The sequence below is a fragment of the Clinocottus analis genome, unplaced genomic scaffold, assembly GCF_023055335.1.
Source record: "Clinocottus analis isolate CAN_PGR_092001 unplaced genomic scaffold, fCliAna1.0.p SCAF_5, whole genome shotgun sequence".
Lineage (NCBI taxonomy): Eukaryota > Metazoa > Chordata > Actinopteri > Perciformes > Cottidae > Clinocottus > Clinocottus analis.
Window position 1 is genome coordinate 6,236,915 of NW_027176207.1, and position 14,917 is coordinate 6,251,831.

Here is a 14,917-nt window from a genome sequence, read left to right on the forward strand (position 1 = left end):
TTTACAGCTCCAGCTGAGATAACTCTCGAGTTACAATACAAAACAGCTCTGCAAACACACAGCCTCAATAAAACAGTTGTCATGATGGAACAACATGGAGAAGAGGGAAATCTCAACAGGAGCTCTCTTTGGGGTCAGGTCCTAACTGTTGGCAGTTACAGCGATGCAGCTTTGTTTTCACTTTGTTGAAGCTAAATGACTGTACTCGTAGATCTTTTCTAGCCTTCCACTCAAAGCTCCAATTCACACCCATTTATACCCTGATGGTAGGGGCTGAGGTTCCACCTGCCCATTAGGAGTAGCTAACATTCACACACCGTAGGCACAGCTACGGGAGACATTTGCGGTGGAGTCTTCATGAAGATGAAGTCACAAAACTTTACAGACTAAGGGGGTTGGATGTGAGTAGGGGACCTTCATACTGCAGCCTGATGTGGTGAGGAGGCTTGTGTGATCCATTAAAAGATTCTGCTGCTTTTTTTTCTCCATTTAAGATACTAAACACACACACACACACACACACACACACACACACACACACACACACACACACACACACACACACACACACACACACACACACACACACACACACACACACACACACTTACATTTGTACCGTTGACACTCCATTGAAAGTTGGGCTCCGGTACTCCCTCAGCCTCGCAGGTCAAAACCTTGTAATTGGCATCATCAGCGCGGTGTTTGGTTAGACTGGTGATCAAAGGCTTTCCTGATGCAAACACATGACAAAATGTTATGACCTCAGCACTTCCACAAAGAAACATCTGAAAAACAGGAGAAAGCCGGCCTCTGTGCATTTATTCAACAGCCAGAAAAAAAGATGGTGTGGCTAAATAGAAAAGTTATAAATATTAGTGATCCAGTCCTTTAAGCCAGCAGAGCACACCAGTGTGACAATGACACACACACTCTCACCTTCTATGAACAGTTCAAAGCTCTGGTGTCGCGTGAGGCCAGTCATGGAAACCTCACATACGTAGAGTCCTGCATCTGCATAGGTCAACCTGCTGAACGCCGGCTCCTTCATCACTTTTCCGTTCTGAAAACCAAACCAAACATCTGCAACTCTAATTTCACTACCAAGTAGCACACATGACATAGTTTCTGTTCAAGAACACTTGCAACAGGCGCTGCCACCTTAAAAAACGATTGGTTACAGAAAGTTGGGCTTCCTGGCTATGCAAAACATAAGGAGAAGCACATATCAGAAGGAAAAACACAGATTAACTGCTTTTAAAAGGCTTGAAAAGTGACGTTTTTAAAGTTCAGATGTTGTGCGGTGTAAAAAATAGTGCTAAAACCCCAACTTGCTTTGCCAAAGGGTGTTATAAAGTTGGTAGCGCTGGTGGTAGCGCTACCAACTTTATAACACGCTACCAACTTTATAACAACGCTGTTGGTAGCGCTGCATCTCGGTTAGAATATAAAAACTTATTGACTATGCAGAACAGTAAGGAGAAGAACCAAAGGAAAACAATGGTTTTGCAGGAGACGCGATTCTGCAACATATCTTGGTGTGATCCATCATCCTTCTAGTGGTATGTGTTTAGGCTGAGCTCTCTTTCAGAAACAATGTAAAGTAAATTAATTTCTACGAACAACAAGTTCCTCGTTCACATGATATGAGAGTTCAGATTGAGGTTTGATCACAAAGTTTACTTTTGCATCACTTCTCTCCCATCGACGGCAGACCCTGGGCCCCATTACCTTTGTCCATGACACTTTAGTATCTCCTGAGGCGCTCTTCTCCATTGTCACAGACAAGGTGTCCCCCACGACCTTCACCACCTTCCCAGTGGGTGTCAGACTCAGGTCTATGTCTGAGAAAACAAGGCAGAATGAGGATGTTGTGTTGAGTCCTATTGGTTGGCTGCCTCTGATGTCACAAGATCCACTTTTACATTAACTGCTCAGAGTTCAGCTTTTCAGCCTAAATGCTGGAGCAAAAGGTTCAAACATCTGACGAAAACATTTGCTCACAAACATCTAATTGATCAACACATATGGAGCCGATTCCTGTCACACATGAACCTGGTAGAGCCTGATCAAAGCTTGCAATAAAGCTCTAGTGACCACACAGCACCTGAAATATATCCTTGGCTGTGGTGCGACTGTGCATTGGACACAAACTCAGCAATTCTTCTGTCACTTTTAATTGCTCATTAATATCCTGATGAATACGGCTAGCTGAGCATTGTCGGTTTTGTCTGCACTTTCGCTGAGTTTTGCCATGGAGTATCAACCAGCGAAGGATCAGAAAAAGATCAAATACAGAAATACATTACAGATCACAGAAAGTTCAAGTTTAAGCCACAGTATATCTCTTTTTTTGCTTTTACAGTTCTCTGCATAAATATTCTGCCTTAAAAAAACAGGATGTGGATCAGAGTGAAATTCAGTTTACGGAGAGAGTGACACAGTAATCGGCTGTTGAGGCTTTTTCACGTAACTGATCATAGATGTCACTCGACAGATCGTTAATCCACTCTACCACGGTGTTTGCGACAGAGAAATATTGCTTGACAAGCTCTTCTTTACTGGACACAGAATATCAGCTTTGATAATTAACTCACTCACCACATAACTTGCCTCAACTACAGCATCACCTTCCTTCTTGGCATTATGAAAAAGACTTTGCTGAGACACGAGTCCTTTCTGAAGCTGTGTGGCTCGTTTATGTCTCTAGTCTCTCAGGCATTTTTCTTTGCATATGAGGCAAGTGGCTTTTGCTTTGGGTGCGAGTGAGAAAAACGCACAGGCCGCACTAACACTGAACTTTGATGTCAAGTAGCTGGCCACAAATTATTTGAGAGTTTGACAGCCATGGTTTTAGCTACTAACTGCCAGAGGACATGATGTTGCTGTCTGCGAGGGCACGACCCCTCAAGACACACTCACACGGTCTCAAACATTTCTGAAACAACACTTTAGAAAATATTCTATTTTTAGTTCCAAATTCAATTTAGAAGTTGGGGGCTTCTTTGTTTAAGATGGGGGAAATGCACAGAGGCTGCGATATGAGACCTGGAGCAGGGACTAATTCTTTATTATAATGATAGCGCCCATTTGAAGTGAAGGCTAAACACAACCTGGGAAGAAGGGAGTAATCACTTGAGGGAGAGCTGGTTGGTGGGTGCAGGGGAAAAAAGCCTATAAGTCCCTTGAGCTCCTCGCCCACCCAAACACTTTTGCTCACTCTGTCAGAAAATGTCTAATTAGTTCTCCTCCTTCCAGCCTGGCACTCACTGATCTGCATCCCTGCCAGGCTGGGCTCTCAAAGTTTAAATGTGATTACCATTACCCTGCTCCCATGACTCTAATTACAGTGAATAAGAGTGCCTTGTTATTTATAGGAAGGAAAGACATTTCAATCAAGGTGGGGCGGTTGCGGCTCAGTGGGTAAAGCGAGTTGTTTAATCAAATTTTATGTATGAAGATTTTAATACAAGCTTAAGAGTGTAAGGGAGTTTTTTTTTGGGGGGGGGGGAGGGGGGGCTTCCGGCAAAGCCAAAGTGAAGACGTCTGCAGGAGCTTTATGTCTTGTCTCCCCTTGTTGTGTACTAAATACTAAGGTTGGTCATCCGTACTTACAGTTAACTAATATGCTTTGGGAGGCTTCCATTTTCTCGTTGTCAGCCAAGGAGCATTTGTATTCACCCCCAGCCTCTCTGCTGATCGCGGCCAAGGTGTAGGTGTCCGAATTTTCCACTAGCGTCTTCTGGCCCTGGTGGAGAGAGAAGAGCAGGAGGAGGAGAGAGGCTTTGTTAGCTTCTGTCTTCCTTTCTTTGTTATTTGCTGATATTATCGTAGAATGACAGAAGACAGGATGAAGACAAGTCATTTCTTGTAGAGATCCACTCAATGAAGTTCAATGAAATACTCTTACCTGAAGTCAGCTCGATAGGCAATAGACTTTTTAAAACACCTATAGCATGTACAACTCTAGAAGTTTAACCACCATCACCCAATTCTAGAATACTGTATGAATCTTTTCCATGTCCAAGACAACTTCAAAAGAGGAAATTTGTGTTAAGTAGCAATGGGTGGCTGCCATTGTCTGGGTGGTTAGGTGATGGCTGAATACTCACTAACAATACTTTAATTTCATATTGGGCTTTTCTAAATACTCAAAGACACTGAAATTACCAATTATTATTCCAGAGCAGATAGCAGTGGCTGTTGAGGTTGAAGCTCTGACTAACCTTGATGTGGAAGTAGAAGGAGCTGGGTGGAGGGTTGCCATCAGCGTGACATTTCAAAGTCACGTTATCTCCTTCTACAATGGGTCCCTTGGACATAATTTGGAGGCTCACTTTCTCTGATGGATCTGAGGGGTTCAGAGGACAATGGAGGGAAAAGGGAATGGAGCAAAAGAAAGGAAGCATGCGTTTTACACTGGACCAATTCCACCTTCAAGCAGCACAGATACATATAACAATCAAATAATCTTTCATCACATTTCAAAGATGACCCTCTCAGTCTTCTGATCAGCCAAGTGTGGAGACAACCCTGGTTCTGAATGGTGAGGCCAATAAAGGCCTTAAACTTACATTCTTTCTGAGAGCCAGCCGGGGGAGACCTCTCTGGTTGCATAATTAAATGTCTAGATTCTATACTATAACTATAAACTAATTTACTGGATTGTTGCAGTTAATGAACCAAAACATATGCTGGGAAACACTGAGTGAATGTAGTTCCTTTATTTGAACACAGGGTGGCACATTCACTGCAAGAGGGCATATAAGGAAGTGCCAGGTGATGGGAACAGGTGTGTATGGATGGGAAGCACAATAGTTTTTGACCTGCTCATGTCAACTTGCAGGTGTTTTATCCAGAATAAATAGATAAAAGATACACATGGACATTGGATTTGTTTGTGGTAGACCATGCGTACAAACATGTTTTCCCGTTTGTCCACCTGGTGACTCTAAGCCTTAAATTGGTTAAAATGGATTGTCAGATACACAGATTGTACATAAAAAAAATGCCTACATTTAAAAGTTGATTTTGCATTGTTTATTGTGATTGAATAACCCCAAAGTAATATGTAATAAAGATTGTTAAATGACAGCAGTGAGCAGGTTAAAACTGTTAAATGTTCCCTCATATGATCGGCTCAGGAAGGCCAGGTTGCATTAAGAGTGAAGTAATCAACTTCCTCTTTTCTAACTCGTCCAGTATGAGCAATGAGAGGACTGTGTCTCTGTAGACAAGAGGACACCGAACGTGGGCAGGAAATGGCTGACAGAGGTTTTTATATTCCCTCCTGCTTAAGTCATAAGGATTAGAAGGATTTTGTTTTCTGTGACTCTGACGGGTCAAATCCAGACCGTCTACTACCAAAAGGACTCTTCCACCCAGCCTCTTCTCAGTAGTACATTTCTGTTATGATTAATTGGCCATGTGTATTTACACATAGATGGAATTTGAAACCCAAGTCAAAAACCCATGTATGTGTAAACACACATGGCCAATAAAGCTGATTTTGATTCAGATTCTGAATTGGTAATGTCATCAAATGAAGTAGATAATTAAGCTGTTGCTATACTCCTGCTTATAACCTTGCAATACAAATATGTATTTTGATATAAGTTGATCATATGAAAGTAGTGAAGTGTATTCATGGTTGTAAAACGTTAAGTACTATTGTGTGCATAATAGTTCTGAACAGTTATTCTAGTTCCTAGTCCACGAAAGCTATCATGGCACCTTACCTAGCCTAAGTGCTGCAAAGCCTTAATACAGTTCCCCTAATGCCAGATCATTAAATAACTATCACTTGACCACAGATGCCTCAATCCTCTTGACAACATATTGTATGTCGGCAGATGGAGCGGGTGGAGGGTGAATACAGCTATGCAGCTGTTCTCTACTTACAGTGAACAGGAAAGGGCTCCAGCTTCATCTTCTGATTGCTCAGCTCATGTGTGGATACACAGGCAAAGACTGCGGCAGCGTCCTCCTTCGAAGCTGCAAACTGGAGGGTGGAGGAGGTGGTGGACAGGCCTGTGGCTGGATCCAACTTCATGCTCGGGGTGATGACAACGGCTACAGAGGGAGGGAGGGCGCGTCAGATGACAAACACACACAAGCACACAGCATAGCTAGTGCTGTTAGCCCAACATTCAGACTACAATGTTGCATACAGCCTTTTTGGTTGCAAAAGCAGATTTGTTAAATCAAACCAGCCCAGATGATTAAGTTAGCAATCACAGAAAAGTCTTGAAGTCTAAGTTGCCTTTTCTGAGCACTTTGTCTTTACTTTCAGGCACACACTTTGACATAATTTCCGTTACTGTCAGATTCAAGAGTTGGTCCACTACAAATGAAAATAGTCAAGATGCTGTATCATATTACTGCATCCTTATGTGATCTCATGTTCACTTTCCTCTCCTATATGGAACAGCAGATGTATGACAGCATTTGGTGTGACTGTTTGACATTTGTGTGTGTCATTGTTACCTTTTCCATCGGGTACCAAGAGCTTTCCATTCTTTTCCCATGTGATCGTAGCTCTGGGGTTTGCATCCGTCGCAACACATGTTCCCACCTAAGCAAAACAATAAAACAAAGTCTGCACACTCAAGAATTATAGAGTCTACAATCTCACACAAGAATACATCAACATAACATGATCTATGTGGATGGGAGTGTAAATATTATTATTTCACTCATGAGAAGAAGAATTATGTGTGAATATAAAGAACTTCGCTCCAAATACCAGCTATTAGCAGCTTTCCTCTTAAAGCCATTTGAGTGAAGCCCCAGAGTATAATGTAGCGTGTGCTATCCAAAATTGGACAGAGGCCAGGGAAAGACAAACAACTTTCTCATTTAGGAATGAATTTGTTTTTGTTCACTGCTTCAGCACGCTGTCTAACTATCTGGTTGCTGCATCTCCAGGTTGAAGGTCACCAACGGTAGCAGAGATACGCTGTGTGTGAACCCGACATCAGGGAGTCATAAGAACATTCCTTTCCCTCTCCTGCACTCAGCCTCACGTGAGTCAGCAGAGGCATGCGTCTGAGTCTGCTGCCTGAAAGTCCAACAGTCAAACAGTATCAAAGAAAAGTTCAATACCTTGTTCAAAAGGCTTTAAATTATATCTACTCCACTACGTCATTGAAATATCCCAAACCTATGAATATGCATATTTCATATCCAATATTAAAAAGTGTGTTCTACTTCACTGTAAAGTCCATTGTTAGGGTATGTTTGTTTGCACATCACACTTGTGTACGCTGCATATTGGGTGTGATAAATCCTGATGGTATGAACATGTTAATAACTGAGATCATAGAGAAACAGAGAATATGAGGGATCAATAAGCAAAGCATGTGTTTGACTAAAGGAACCATTACAATTAGAGATAAGGTCGCATTTAATTTATCTTGTCACCCCAATGCATTGTTACCCAGTACAACCAGTCTGCTGCTGCTGCTGCTAAGAGGCTCAGAGAACCACCAGGAGCAAAGCTGCAGGCTTTTATTTTAGAAGAAAGAAGCTTTCTTCTAAAATATTAATTATACAACAACAATAAATGAATGTACTACAATCAGATACACAAATGACTTCCAAAGCAGTGATACTGTCTCTGCTGGTGGCTGAATGATAAATGGTGGAACATGTTCTTATCTGCACGGTGTCAACATCTCATCAGGACAGCTGTCAGTAATGTTTCCACATGCTGTAAACCTGACAGCATGTAGATAGACATGCTGACTGGAGAGCTTCAGCTTTACAGATTTCTGGTTGAGCTTCAAGGTGGGACGGGATGATATAAGGTTTTATCACAATAAAATATGTACATTCACAATATATTGAGCATGGTAAATTTCCGTTATCGGGATTATCTTAAACAATCTCAAACATTTATTTTTCTTTTGTCACCTCTGTGATGCAATGCGACAAATGTTTTTCAGATCAAAATGTACGTTAAAGTGATCCTAATGTCGTTTTAGTGCCATTTTAACAGTGTTAAGCAACTTTTTATGATTATGGGGATACTATTGTGAATCGCAATTATTTTTGGGCTAAGATAATAGTGACATAGAATTTGTATATGGCCCGTGCTTGGCTTTTGAGTTAACCCTACAAATGAGCATTATCAGCATTTCCATTGCCACAAAAGCATCAAATGATACGGTAGTTAGCATACGTTTTGTAAAGAGGTAATATATCTCCATTCTGATCATCAAAATAATAATGCTTTTTTTATCTCGGTTTTTAAGCTGGCAGTAGCTGCAGAGCTGCTGTTACTCAGTGTCTTGAAATATAGAGCACGGTGGAGCGTTTAGCAAGTACATTATGACCATTATTTAAAGTAAAGCAGAACAAACCATGAGCTGCTTCACAGCTGCACGTTTCAGGGGCACAGGTATATTGTATATGTGATTGTTGAGCAGAATAAGGTGAAATACAGTTTTTGCTAGAGAATTGTCTTCAGTTTTCGATCCAAGCTTTTGTCGGCCGTGTGCACGGGCCCAACCGACTCCACACCTTACCCTCCTCGATTCAAGAGAACCAGAGGTGGCAGGGGGGGCTTTAAAAAAAAAAAGAGGTTAGGGTTTTCAACGTCCCCCCACCACTGTTCCTTTAGAAATGATGAAGGGAAGGTATGGAGTCGGTTGGGCCCACGCTCACGGCCGACAAAAGCTTGGATATGTTACACATAAAAAAAATCTTATCAATCTTAAATCCTTAAGAGTGTGTGTGTGTGCGTGTGCGTGTGCAACATTGTGGTTTTGTTGGCGGCTGCAGAAGTGCAGGAACCCTCTTTAGCTTGGCACCATTTTAAGCCAAATTACCAAGGCTTAAATCTCACCGTGTCAGTTGTGCTGGGCATTCTATATATTTTAACAAAATGCACTCTCTTCAGCCAGTGTACTGGATGGTCGGATATAAAAGGCCAGCCTGGCGATTGCAATGCTATTCAACTTGACTACAGGAGGAAAATAGATGAATGTGCTGTCTGAGTCAGATAACAGACAAGCATCCATCATCAGATAGTCTACAGTAATACAGACTATAGAGCTTCCAACATACACCGGGTCCAGGAGGAGAGCTCTGTTTAAATGAATTACCTTAAGGCAAGCACAGGCTCCCATCCAAGTTCAATGTGGAGCTCCTCTCTCCCACTCAGATCAACCAGACGATAACGCTGACTTTTTCCTAAAGCAATATCCACCACATTTAAAGGAAAAATGAAAATCCACCTGATCCCGCATTAATTAAACTTTTTTAAAACGTCCTGGCTATGTGTTGTGTCTGCTAATGGAATGCACTCCTACAGCCTCCTTATACTAACCCAGACAGGCTCCTAACATGTGCTAGGGTCGCTGTAATGGAGTAAACACAGTGACCCATTGAAACTCATCACAACACGGGAAAGACCTTTGCAGGGGTCACAGTGTACCAAGAGAGTTAGCTTCTGTTTCAGTGAGTCTGTAAATCTAAAGAGTGCAAAACAACATCAGCCACAGTTGCTCTGTCCCTTTCACTCTATTAACCATTAGCTTGGCTCAAGCACTAGAAGGGGATACTCTGTCTGGTGTCTGATGGAGGCACACAACAGGCATGTATAGTGGACTATAAGATCTGGCTAAAGAACACAGAGTGTACATAAAAAAATTAGGAACACCTAAAAGTTGATTTTGCGTTGTGATTTAATAACCCAAAGTAATATGTAATGATGATTATGTTAAATGAAAGCACTGAGCAGGTTGAAACTTTTAAATGTTCCATCATATGATCGGCTCAGGAAGGCCAGGTTGCATTAAGAGTGATGTAATCAACTTCCTCTTTTTTTGCCTCATCCAGTACGAGCAATGAGAGGACTGTGTCTCTGTTTGCTCAGAGGACGCCGATCGTGGACAGGAAAAGGCTGACGGAGGTTCTCATATTCCCTCCTGCCGAAGTCATAAGGATTAGAAGGATGGAAGGATTCTGTTTTCTGTGACTCTAGCGGGTCAAATCCCCGACCGTCTACTACCAAAAGGACTCTTCCAACCAGGCTCTTCTCAGTAGTACATTTCTGTTATGACCAATTGGCCATGTGCGTTTACACATACATTGAATTTGAAACCCAAGTCAAAAACCCATGTATGTGTAACCACACATGGCCAATGAAGCTGATTTTGATTCAGATTCTGAATTGGTAATGTAATCAAATGAAGTAGATAATTAAGCTGTTGCTATGCCTCTGATAATAACCCCGCGTTACAAATATGATTTTTGATCCAAGTTTATCATATGAAAGTAGTGAAGTGTATTTATGGTTGTAAAACGTTAAGTACTACTGTGTGCATAACATCAATATAGTTCTGAACAGTTATTTTAGTTCCTAGTTCACTAAAGCTATCCTGGCAGCTTTACGAAGAGCCTAGTTCCATTAGAGGAAAGCTGCCATTAACTGATGTGACTGACAGCTGAATTCAGCCAAGAGGCTACCGGTCGAAGTAGACAGGAGGGACGGCAGTGAAACAGTGAAGTAGGATGGCAGTGAGACGGACAGAAGGGACGGCAGTGAGACAGTCAAGAGAGTTTTCTTGACACCAGACCTATTAGATAGTCCCGTGTGAGGGGCTTATGACTTATGGTTAACTGATCGTAAATAAATAATAAGGTTCTGGTACAGAAGATGTCATATGTCTACAGATTGTAAAGCCCTCTGAGGCAAATGATTAGTGATTCTGGGCTGATTCTAAATCGATTCAATGTTCACTTACTGGTCTAGTATCTGCTATATGTCAGCAGCATGGATGACTTCTGTGTAAAAAACACACACAGGCTGACTTTTGTGATCAAATGAAAACGCAACCTCGGCTGATCCATGGCTGAGACCGTTCAGGCTTGCTGCTTTCTCCACCACTCAACATGACACTCCTCTAATTTGGAATTCCACTTGACTATGAAGCAGTCGTGCCCTCCATCATCCCTCCCGCAAGTTATCCAAACTCCCACTTTTTTCTTCCCCTACATCTCTCCTTGTCTCTCTCCCCTCACCACAACATGCTCAAAGCTGTTCAGCAGAGCTGCATTTCTTAGGGGGGAATACTGATGGAGGTAGCAGCACTCACTTGATCCATAATAAATGTGTATTTGTGGTGAAGTCAATGTGCATTGCTCGCTAGAGAGAGTAGACAGATGACCACGTTGAATGTGCTGCTTTTCCAAAAGATATTTATATCAGTGCGTGTTCAGAGAATGAAAATAAACAGCAAACAGAGGAGAAAAATTCTTGCAGGACTGTGTGTTTAACTATGAATAAAAGTAAGTGCGTGTGTTAAGCAAACATTTGTGCACATGCTGTCATCGTCTGATGTGTGTATGTCATCGTTCTGATAAAAGTATTTTAATAGCAACGGTCAGAGTAATTGTGACACAGCATTGCTCTGACCGCAGCTGAATCCTAGTTCTCATATCAACTACTCTACCAGACTTCCTCCAGCGCCTCGGGCTGCTTGGGCTGTGTGCTATCAACATGTCTGCCTCCACGTGTCCCTGCACACCAGATTGGCCACTCCTTTAATACTCTCAGCGTGTTTTCACGTCACATTCTGTGCGGTGTTTGCTCAATATTTACATTCAGCACATAACACTACAGCCCACACTGGCATTCATATGTGCAGAACTCATGTGGTGCACTTTCATAGCACAGAGCATTACAATGTGCAGGCTGGAGTGACTCTTACCGTTGTTGCCTTGTCCTTCTGCAGTACTTCAGCCTGGTCCATGATCTGAACTGAAGATGGCTTCTCTGCAAACACAAAAGGAGACAGTCATATCTGGGAATATCAAAAAATTGTCTCAAGGAGGATTTCCATGAAGTTGCTTGGATGTCCTTCTTCATACTGTCAATAACGTCTAAATGCATCGACAGGACATTGAGTAAACATGTAAGTGTCAACACTCAGCACCTGGCTAGTAGAAAGCCTGGTCTTCTAAACATTTACTGGAGCTGCAAATGTATTGTATTATCAATATTCATGATTTCTTGTCCTATGTAAACTACCACCTAATGCTCTCTCTAAGGACTACTGATCCTCTTTTACCTGGGTTTGTAAAGCCCATAAGCAGGTGATACATGGGCATGTTTGAAATTCAAAAACTGTGTTTTCTAATGCACGGGGAAGAACAAAAAGGAACAAACCCACGGGAGACAACATTATTAATGCATTTCAAACCAGGCTGCTTGTTAAGGAACTGCCTCAAGATGTCCTCCATGCATCTTTCAATACGCTTCACAAATGTAAATGTGTTTGGTTCAGTGCTATGTATTTTTTGTTTACCTCAGTGACTTACACCAAAATAGCTATTATTATTATTAATATTATTTACAAAATGTATCAGTCTCCATGAATCTATGTAGGACTTAATATATCTTTTTGCTAGCACTCAGAAGTGCAAATACATGTTTTTGCAATGCAACGCTTGACAATTTGATCTATTAATGTAATATATATGCTGGTTTCGGATGATAAATATAGTGACAGTGTGAGCGTTTCTTTTATATATATTTTTGGGACATTTTGACATGAGAAAAATCTCCTGCAAACAGCCATGAACTGTTCAGTGTTTCAGTTTGTGAGATGATGAATAAGTGATACTTCTTCACATTCATCTGATAGTATTCACTTCAGAGTCATGCTGTGTTGGAGCAGAACAGAAAGGTCACAGGTTGAACCGCATCAGACTTTAAAGTGAAAGCTCACTAAACTGAACCGTTAGATGGGACCAAGGTGTCAATTGCCAAAAGACTTACAAAACAAGGTGTATGTTGAGAAAAAAGCAAACAAACATAAGGCTCCAATAAGAATAAGAGCTTCAGAAACACTGCTTACACACAAGCCGAACATGAAATCTGACAAGAGCGTTAACTCCAGATAAAATCATCAATGAAGTTGTAGTCTTGTAGTTGTTGTCGGAGCTTACTGTAGACGGCCACAGAGACGGGGTACTCCATGAGGTTCGAGCCTGACACTACCATGCAGGTGAAGGTCTTCTGGTCCTTGAGCGAGGCCTTGGTGATTTGCAGACTGAACTTGTCATCGATGCTGACCCTGTCTCCATAATGGTCCGTGGCCTGAACCGTGGCCTGGTCGCTGCGGGCCTGTTTGATCAACAGATCCCCAGCAGAGCCGTCATCTTTCTCCTGAGGAGACAGACAGGACAGACCGGTTCGGTAATTTTGTAAATCTGAGCATTCCTCATTTACAGCTTAGGATACATTACCCAATAGAGATGTACAACATGTAACTTCTGTCATTCAGCAAACTTTCAAAGAACAACCAACTGTGTTTACTTGACAGCTGGAACTCCATGGAAAACAAAAGTTAGTTCAAGGACACTGCCAAGTCATATTGTCTCGTCAATAATTAATTGATTTAGCCTCACAGATCATAAATGATCTCATTGTTTCTGTTTATTTAGACTGCAGATTATCCATATTTACCCAAAATCTTTGATATGACACAGAAACCATGTTTTATTAGGGACACAAGCTTTTAAAGCTTGGCTCGTGTCATTTCTTGACTAAAGTTGCTGACGCATCTCAGCTCTTTCTCCCCTGCTGGTCTTCCTCACAGAGTACGGTCATGTTTACACAGCAGCTGGTAGTAAAAGATGCTTGATAACTGCACACTACTGTTGTCCCATGAAGACGCTGGAGGCCATTGAACAAAGATGAGGACCCAGTTCTTCATCTTCACTAAATCTACATTTAAAAAAAATCAAAAACAGAAACTACTTGAATGTCCTCTAAATTCAAAAGAGATGATTTTAGACTATCCTATACCTGTATTTGAACATTACTGGATTTGGTGTTTGATGCTGTCTGACCTTAAGAAATACAACATCGCTGGCTGCAAGATCTTCTTTTTGATGACGGTTCAAATATGTGAAAATCATCAGTCTGTTATTATGTCAATTAAGCTTTTCCTTCCAGCAGAACACATAACTTCAGATGGTACAAATCTTTAAAAGGAAAGCATGTATTTCATTGCTGAAAGTTTCAAAATTTTGATATTTTTCAAAGTGTTGCAATCTAATTTGAGCCGAAAGCAAAGTGTTGTATATGGCCATCAGGACATTTTGAACGTGAATTTCTTGCTCTACTCAGCAAACTTAATATGGAACTGTTTTTAAATATACTGTAATTTGTTATTATATTAGCCCTTGTTTTGTGACTTAAATATTCCACAAGATGTATTATATGATGTGCAAAAGGTTATTGTTATAATTCCATGTACCAGTACTGTGACAGCACAGAGGCATTAGTTCTGTACTAAGTGACCTCACTGGGCTTGTCCAGCTGAACGTCACATGACAGCTCCAGTTTTGCAATAGCCAATATTCACGTACACATAACATGTTGAGCCCTAGGTGCAATATATTTCTTCAGAAGTATGGACTTGATGAACATCCATTTGATTGAATCAGATGGACTGCAAGTGTATGTGCTGTGTATTTGTTCTACTAAAGAGCTTAATTACAGTCAGAGCAAAGCTTCCAGTAAAGATAGGACTTTGGACTTATTTACTTCACTTACTAATCATGGCATACAATTAGCCCACAATGTAATAGTGTACAACTCTGGTCATGTGTTCTCCTCGGAATGCTCCTTTGGCACAGAACACATTAATCAAAGAATAACTAAAGATCTGGCATTACTAAAAGAGGATTCTATTTTCCATATTGATATTCCATATTGATTTCCAATGTAACAAGTTAATAACAATATCCAGGATGATAAGAGGAACATTAAAGGTAAAGGATAAGAGCAACACCTCCATCCTTTAGCAGAGTCTCTCTACAGAAGAGAGGACCGGCATTGAAAAAGTGCTCCTTTACCTGGAGGAAAGTTATGGGTCTTCTCTTGGTTCCGTGCTCCAAT

At 41.3% G+C, this 14,917-nt stretch overlaps 1 protein-coding gene across 2 annotated transcripts in view; it reads right to left on the minus strand.

The window, feature by feature from the left end:
- The window catches only part of alcama (activated leukocyte cell adhesion molecule a), a 56,808-nt gene that overhangs the window by 6,634 nt on the left and 35,257 nt on the right, over window positions 1–14,917 (minus strand). For both annotated transcript variants that reach the window (XM_068600807.1, XM_068600806.1), the window contains exons 3-11: window positions 12,958–13,177; window positions 11,718–11,782; window positions 6,487–6,574; window positions 5,902–6,072; window positions 4,227–4,351; window positions 3,616–3,748; window positions 1,732–1,844; window positions 940–1,063; window positions 612–733 (exon numbers count right to left, since the gene is read on the minus strand). In XM_068600807.1, coding sequence (XP_068456908.1) covers window positions 612–733; window positions 940–1,063; window positions 1,732–1,844; window positions 3,616–3,748; window positions 4,227–4,351; window positions 5,902–6,072; window positions 6,487–6,574; window positions 11,718–11,782; window positions 12,958–13,177 — 1,161 coding nt within the window. The remainder of the gene's footprint in view (window positions 1–611; window positions 734–939; window positions 1,064–1,731; window positions 1,845–3,615; window positions 3,749–4,226; window positions 4,352–5,901; window positions 6,073–6,486; window positions 6,575–11,717; window positions 11,783–12,957; window positions 13,178–14,917) is intronic.